The 8,128-nt window shown below is 34.2% G+C and overlaps 1 protein-coding gene across 2 annotated transcripts; it reads right to left on the reverse strand.

Moving 5' to 3' along the window:
- Positions 1–1,360: 1,360 nt before the first annotated feature.
- Positions 1,361–7,872, reverse strand: LOC123537880 (complement C1q-like protein 4). 2 transcript variants are annotated; one of them, XM_045321775.2, is made up of 5 exons: positions 7,758–7,872; positions 7,359–7,402; positions 6,169–6,344; positions 4,155–4,301; positions 1,361–1,554 (listed from the first exon to the last, which is right to left on the reverse strand). In XM_045321775.2, the coding sequence occupies exons 2-5, from the start codon at positions 7,396–7,398 to the stop codon at positions 1,423–1,425; spliced, it is 495 nt and encodes a 164-aa protein (XP_045177710.1). In that variant the 5' UTR covers positions 7,399–7,402; positions 7,758–7,872; the 3' UTR covers positions 1,361–1,422. The 2 variants fall into 2 exon arrangements, with proteins under 2 accessions (XP_045177710.1, XP_045177711.1); XM_045321776.2 differs by having other exon boundaries at positions 7,724–7,835.
- Between the last annotated feature and the right edge of the window lie 256 nt (positions 7,873–8,128).

Below are 8,128 nucleotides of genomic sequence, written 5' to 3' on the forward strand. Positions count from 1 at the left end.
CCCAATAGTCTTTTACAAAAACTAAGATAAGTTCTTTCTACCTGCGGAGCTTTGTAGAAACCCCACACCTCTGAAGAATACGTTAAAATTGGCATAATTAATTTGTCGAACAGACCTAATGTGTGTCTAGGTGACAAGTCTGTAAACTTATATAAATACTTATTCATTTTGAATATCGCCTTTAAAGCTTGTCCAGCTAACAGTTTGTCATGCTCGTAGTATGAGCCACCTGAGGTAAATAGCACACCCAGATATTTGAAGCTTGATACAATCTCTAATTTTTGATCGTTTTACATAAAACATAAGTTCTGTGGCAATCTGCCTGATTTTCTAAACACCATAATTTTTGTTTTCTTTGTGTTTACTAGTAATTTCCATCTTTGACAATATTCAATACGTACATGTAAATACTTCAAAGTATATTATATGTTTTAATTATCAATTTTCCCAGTAATTTAATAACGAAATTATGTTTAAGATATTTTTTCGAATGATAACGTTTTGTAAATAACGTCTGCAATCCTACGGAAAGTGTACCGGTTTTGTTTATACGATTAACGTTTTTCTTCATTCTGTACAAAACTTAAAGCGAATGTGATTATAGATATTCAGATATTTTCAAACTAAATATTTATTCATGGGTTATATAATTTATATTTGATTGTTTTATGGTAGAAGTTAGTATGTTGCCTCCTCACTTTACAGAGTACTTTGTATTGGCTGGTAATAGGTTTTGTGAATATTTCCCATGGCGGTGGACATAGGTAACTGTGTTACAGTTTCTTGAATACTATAACGTAGTATCTGAGTTACGGTTTCCGTCTCCTAAACGTCTCAATATGTTCTCTAACGCCAGATTTCCTTCATCTGTAACGACGCCATCAGCTGCATATTGTATCATATTTCGAACTATGCCAGACAACTAGGAAAACTTGGGATGAAAGAACTCGTAAGAAGAGAAACTAAATATAAGATAAAGCCTTGTGATTGGATGCGTGCATTTCTGTAAGCTAGTGTAAGTATCACTGAACACGCTGTATCGTATACACTTACTAAATGTCTTGCTAATCAATAGTCTAAACTATTTGCCCTCAGTCCAGACCAGCATGCCATTCAATATATGTTTCATTATATGATATCAGAAATATTTTTGTTCTATTTTTGACTTTAACCCAGCAAAACTATGTTAAACTTTTTACCGGCCAATAGCACAAAGTTATATAAGGCGTCATGTAATATTTTACATCATAAACTGTTCGGGTTTCAGGCAGAATGAGATTAGTCTTTTAGTGTTAAGTTTGTAATATCATCAAAAATATCATGTTCGTAACCGTTATGCATTTTTTACAAATAAATAATATTATAAACAGTTTACATTGTTTTATTAACTCCGATCTTCAGGGTTTTCATATTGGATATTTATCAACCGACAGTAGGTATTTCCTCATAAATCGGTGCAATTAGATAGCCACTAAATGTTGAGTAGATCTCGTCTGGTCTACCATACATATTCGTGTCTGTACCATAGCTGTTATCTACAGCCTTTACGTACACCTGAAAGTACAGTTACAATAGCTCAAACATACTTTAAAATACTGTTTAAATGCTTAAAATTGATGCCAGAATCAGTGACAAGATTGTCAACTATATTGATGCAAACAATTGACGTCAGCCAATACATGCACATGCATGCAGTTAAACGTACTAAAGCTGAAAACTATTAAAATGTTTTTGTTGTTTTTTTCTTTGTTAAATAGCTATTTAACACGTGCATACCGTTTTTACTGACCATACACACTGCGAGAGTAGGTATGTTCTAATTGAGCTCGAGTGTGTCGGCGCCAGACGGGGTAAAACAGATTTTTAAACAAAAGGGGTACACTGCTTCTAACAAATTGATAAGTACCAGGATACATATTTAGTAATTTTTCAGTTACTTCCGTTAGTGGCGAATAGTTCACAAAGAATACAAAAAGTGAATATGGGCTTCTTTCTGAAAAATTCATCATCTTTCGATTGGAATATTCGCAGGCAAATCGCTGTAAATGCGAGGAAACGATAATTTTATTTCTGCAATAATCCATCATCAATAGAAATTTCTATTTGTTTGTTACTGTAATTATCAAAACGAAAACTTCAAGCCTCCTGCGTTACTCAATCTGCCAATCGAACAAAGCATGTGCTATTTTCCATTCGCGATCGAACGGAATATGCTGTAATTTCGAAACACTGCCCTATACTGATTAATCGTAGAGGCGGTAGTCAATTAATTTGTTCTGAGCATGGTATCCACTTTTCAAGAAATATAACACCTCATTTAAAAAAAAAAGTTCTGGTAAAATAGGTCAGCATACGAGTTTCACGTCATTTTTATGCTATGCATCGACTACGTCATGTGGACGAGGATGCAAGGTTTAGTACCGGTTGTACGTCGTGTAGACGAGGATGCAAGGTTTAGTACCGGTTGTACCGGTTGTACGTCGTGTAGACGAGGATGCAAGGTTTAGTACCGGTTGTACGTCGTGTAGACGAGGATGCAAGGTTTAGTACCGGTTGTACGTCATGTGGACGAGGATGCAAGGTTTAGTACCGGTTGTACGTCGTGTAGACGAGGATGCAAGGTTTAGTACCGGTTGTACGTCATGTGGACGAGGATGCAAGGTTTAGTACCGGTTGTACGTCATGTGGACGAGGATGCAAGGTTTAGTACCGGTTGTACGTCATGTAGACGAGGATGCAAGGTTTAGTACCGGTTGTACGTACTTGTAATTTCTTCAAAATGTATGCAAAACTTTCGGTGTTTTATCTACGGACACCTAGTGTCGTTTGTTTCTTCACCTAAAAATAGACAGCTTATTTTGGAATTACGGTCATTTCCAAAGAAAATGGAGGAAAATGGTATTGAACACCCATACTTCAATTAAAAGAAACGGACGATACCAAGAGATTAACTCCGAGACAATATTTCATTTTAGAAGAGATTGGCTGTGAAGGAAGCGATATTCGATACTGAATTGCACTGAAGGAGTAGTGAACCGTTCACATTTAGATCACAAAGAACACATCATTCCGTGCTTTGGTAAAATATCTACTGCTGATACTAGTATGGAAGCCCGGGCTTCCTGGCCTCCGCCTGGCCACGCTCCTGAGCAAGTTACTCAAACACTAGACTGTAATGTATCAGCCCTCTAAATTGTTCCAAAACCTAACAAGTCATTTGGTGCTATAGGCAAAGAAAGGTGAACTCATGTTTAACTCAAAGATAAATGCTTATTGTATATGAAAATGAACTAAACGAATTTGGAACTTTTATCACTAAATGTCAGTTTGCTTATCTTTAGGCTTACAGTTGTAAGCACACTTACATATTGCTATCAGACTGACCCACTTATTATACCTTTACTTAAAATAAAACTTACTAAAAAGAAATAAATCCAAAATATTTTGGTTTTAGTAAACTATCAAAAATACACGTTTAAAATGTTATTAACATGTGCATGAACATAAATGAGCCTAAGTCGCTCACCTGAAGAGAACCTTGACCGTCTGGCATTGCTTCTGATGGTAAATATCCTTTAAGAAGTTTATTAAAGTAAAAGAAATTTAGTGTTTTTTTTTCTACTTGCTGTGAAGACTCAAAAATGTGTTACAATTAGAACAAACTTCAAGATAAGAAATTTCTATTTTTAGCTCTAGCAGCCTCTTAACAGTGGTCAAGTGTCCCTAATTGAATAAAGGTTTGTTGAGGACCTTATAATAATGCTACAAATCAAGTTTGATGACGATCTATCAAGCAGTTCATGAGAAAAAGTCATTAAATTTTGAAGGTAAGGCTAGTTTCAGCTCTAGCGGTCTCTAGAAGGGGCCAAGCACTGTTTGGAGAGGACACTATAATAATGCTGCAGACCAAGTTTTGATCTATAGACGTCAATGAAAGTCTATGCCAGTATGCTACGGACCAAGTTTGGTATAGTTCTGACAAGTAGTTTCATAGGAGAAGATGTTTTTTAAAGCAAAAATGTTGACGCAGGACGACGACAATGGACGATTAACGACAGACCATCCACTTATACTAATAGCTGAGTTCTGCCTGAACAAAGTACAGTGATCTAAAAATGAATGAATGTGAGTAATGCATAGGAAACACAAAATACCTGGTCCCCCTTGGATAGTTTCAGAATGACAGAATTGCCGCCACTGGCATAATCGTTAACAGTATGACCGTAGATTGATGCGATATAGTAAGCATTGTGGTACAGCTCTAGCCACGTAGATTTGTCCTGGTGTGCAAGTGCGTGGAACTGTTTTAAAATGTAGAAAACACAGCGTGGTAAATTCTGAAAAAGAGAACTTCTACCTTTGTGTTAGTGATGCAACACATTGAATGGTTTGTCGGTCAAAAGTACAGACTATTTGCCCTTTGTCTTTAGAACTTCAGGCAAATGTTTTTATAATAATTGTATATTGCATCATTTTGGACATTGCATCATTTTGGGCAGGTGAATTTTTCCTGATGTATCAGTTAATAGAACTGTAAGATAACAGCATTGTGGTTAGGAACTGGTTATAGATCTGCAATAAAATATAGCAAGCATCTGGTTTAGTTCTAGAATGATGCTGAAGGGTAAAGGATCTGAAATAAAATGTAGTAATAGCCATAAGTATGGGGCTTAGTTCTAGCCATAAATACAATGTAGCAAGTATATGGTGGTAGCTCCAGCGACGAGATTTCTCTACATGAACGGTAATATATCTGTAATAAAATGTGTGAAGTATGTGATGTAGTTCTGGCCACGAGGATTTCTCCTGATATGAACGGTAATATATCTGTAATAAAATGTGTGAAGTATGTGGTGTAGTTGTGGCCAGAGGATTTATCCTGAACGTTAATAGATCTTAAACAAAATGTAGCTATTATGTGGTTTAGTTCTAACCTGTGTAAAATAAATGGAGCGGTAATAAAATGTAGAAAGCATTGTAATACAGTTATACACTGTAAATGAAAGAAAAACGCGTTTTATTTATTTTATGGAACCCGTTTCCTAGACAACACTATATAAGGGTGTTTCTACTGGATCCTTTATCTTAAAGGCCTAGATTTTGGCAGTGGGCCAAGGGATTTCTGTCTTCACCAGCACAGTTGGGGGCTAATGACCATCACAGTATGGTTCCAATAAACAAGGGTCATTGTTTATTGGAAAGTCAGTCTACCTTACAAGAGTATCAATTAGTGAGAAAGGGAAACCATATAATTTATTTTAAATTAATGAATAATTGATAACATTTAAAGTTATACCAGTTTCTTTTTGGCATTTCTATGTAAAGAAAAATATTGTTGATCAAACACGATAATAAAATAGAATAATTCATAATAATGAAATAATGAGAGACTTACTTAAAGAAATATGCAAATTTTTATTTTTTCAAATTCTGTCCGGAGAATTGTGATATTTCAGAAAAATGTGACTTTCACTCATCTAAAGCTGGGAGAATACTGTAAGCATGAAAAAAGTCCCTTTTGGCAACATACTGAAAATGAAAGTCGAGTATAGATGGAACACAATAATTTTATATTATATTGTTTGTCAGCACAAAGAACTCATGAAGTTTTCACTATTATACTTGTGTTTTATCATCATTATTATTTTCAATATTATTTCTGTATCTTTTATCATCCTAAATGTAATAATAATAATAATGATAATAATAACAATCATGATTATATTTATAATTTTTATTATTATTATTATTATAACATTAAAGTAATAGTTATTATCATCTATATAATATCAAAATAATAATTATTATTATTATCATTCCACATTCACTGAAGAAAAATTAATTTCTTTCAACTCCACTGCACACATCTTCATGGTCTAGTTGGGGTCCCTGCTGTGCTAATTGCCCTCTAATCAGTTACTGTTACATAATCGCTGATAAGCAGCAGATAAGATGGGAGTTGTATATTGGATTGGGGGGGGGGGACACTTATATTGTAGTGAATCTAGGCCTTTAAATAATGTCAGTCTTGTTATACCGCTATAGCTCATAGGACAGACTGTGTGATTGTTGCACATGCTGTGAAATAAAAATAATTGTTTGTAGTGAGTTATTTAGCAAATACGGCTGAAATAGCGAGATAAATGGAGACAAAAAGCAAACGATTACCTGAAATACGTATACGCCCGATACAGGACAATTGAAATTGCCAGATGTATTATCATATCCTCCCCCGACATTAGTGAACACTTTGTCGTAAACTACTTTCTCTGCATGCAGGATGGCAATATCATGTGTGAGACCAGCCGAGAATGCTACTTCATTACTGTCTTGTTGACAAACCACTGAAATGATCAACTCAATATCAGCGCTGTATTCAATTAGTTATGTCAGTGAATTCCGACCTTCTTCAATAAATAGTTGTAAACATCTAGGGAAAAACATATCAAAGTGAAAGTTGTATTTTGTATCTCAATTTTTCGTTTAAAGCATTGAGATGAAAATATGACTGTTTGATCGAATTTTAAAATCCTATACTAACGTAAACTTGTTTTAGAGAATATATCAAAACTTTAATGACGGTTCTAACAATTTTACCTTTCTTTATCTTTTAAACGGAAAATATTCTCTCAGACAACTTTACATTTCTTTATAATTTACACGGAAAATATTCTCGGACAACTTTACATTTCCTTATAATTTACACGGAAAATATTCTCTCAGACAACTTTACATTTCCTTATAATTTACACGGAAAATATTCTCTCAGACAACTTTACTTTTCTTTATAATTTACACGGAAAATATTCTCTCAGACAACTTTACATTTCCTTATAATTTACACGGAAAATATTGTCTCAGACAACTTTACATTTCCTTATAATTTACACGGAAAATATTCTCGGACAACTTTACATTTCCTTATAATTTACACGGAAAATATTCTCTCAGACAACTTTACATTTCCTTATAATCATTACACGGAAAATATTCTCTCAGACAACTTTACATTTCCTTATAATTTACACGGAAAATATTCTCTCAGACAACTTTAAATTTCTTTATAATTTACACGGAAAATATTGTCTCAGACAACCTTTCATTTCTTTATAATTTACACGGAAAATATTCTCTCAGACAAATTTACATTTCCCTCATAAACAACAAGGAAAAATACTCACCAGGTCGCTAATTTATTTCATACCTATTTAACATGCGCTAAAATATTAAAATGATCAATATTTATTGTTGCCACAGCTAACAATATATGGTTCTTAATATATTTAATATATTACTGTGAGTTGTCTGTAAATTATCTACATAATAATGACCTATTTCAATGACAGAAAAATACGAACCTAGTCCAAAGGCGGTACTGTATAAGAGGAATAGTAACATGTCTCTGAAAAACACAAATTAACAATCACAACAATGCTCAGTATCTGCCTGTAACTACGCTTTAGAACAAGGCAGACTTGAAGTATCTGCCTGTAACTATGCTTTAGAACAAGGCAGACTTGAAGTATCTGCCTGTAACTATGCTTTAGAACAAGGCAGACTTGAAGAAAATTAAAGCTCTTTTTTGTTTTCGGCAACATGACAGATTCACTTTTTGACTACTTGAGTAAAATGCTCCGAGTGTCTTTCAGCAATGTATGTAAAACAGACTGAACTTTTATAAGAATCCTATTTGAACAGGTTAATCATTATAAACAGGACATACGTTATATTAGCAATCCGTTAACAGAAGTACTTACTTAATAATTCTCTCAACCAGTCTTACACGCACAATGTTGAACTTAAGAAAGCGTACTTAAGGAAAACTACAAATGTTAAAGCTATTGAAATCTTTACGGTTTCTAAATATAAACGACATGTAAGAAATTTATGATAAGAAGTTTAAAGGTTACATCTATGTTACTGCCTTAAGGTATTAGTACGGAATCCTGTTCGTGCCACTTAAATTGTCGCCTCGCCAACACGCGACAACGCGATAATTATCGCGTTGTCGCCTTGTCCGAAAACATACTTACATGCGAGATTTAACAATCCTCGCGAGGTTAAGAGGGCGACAATTATCGTCTTAATTGTCGCTTGTCTTTTTTAAACCTCGCATCGTGAAATTGAA

Source organism: Mercenaria mercenaria, chromosome 18 (assembly GCF_021730395.1).
Source record: "Mercenaria mercenaria strain notata chromosome 18, MADL_Memer_1, whole genome shotgun sequence".
Classification (NCBI taxonomy): Eukaryota; Metazoa; Mollusca; class Bivalvia; order Venerida; family Veneridae; genus Mercenaria; species Mercenaria mercenaria.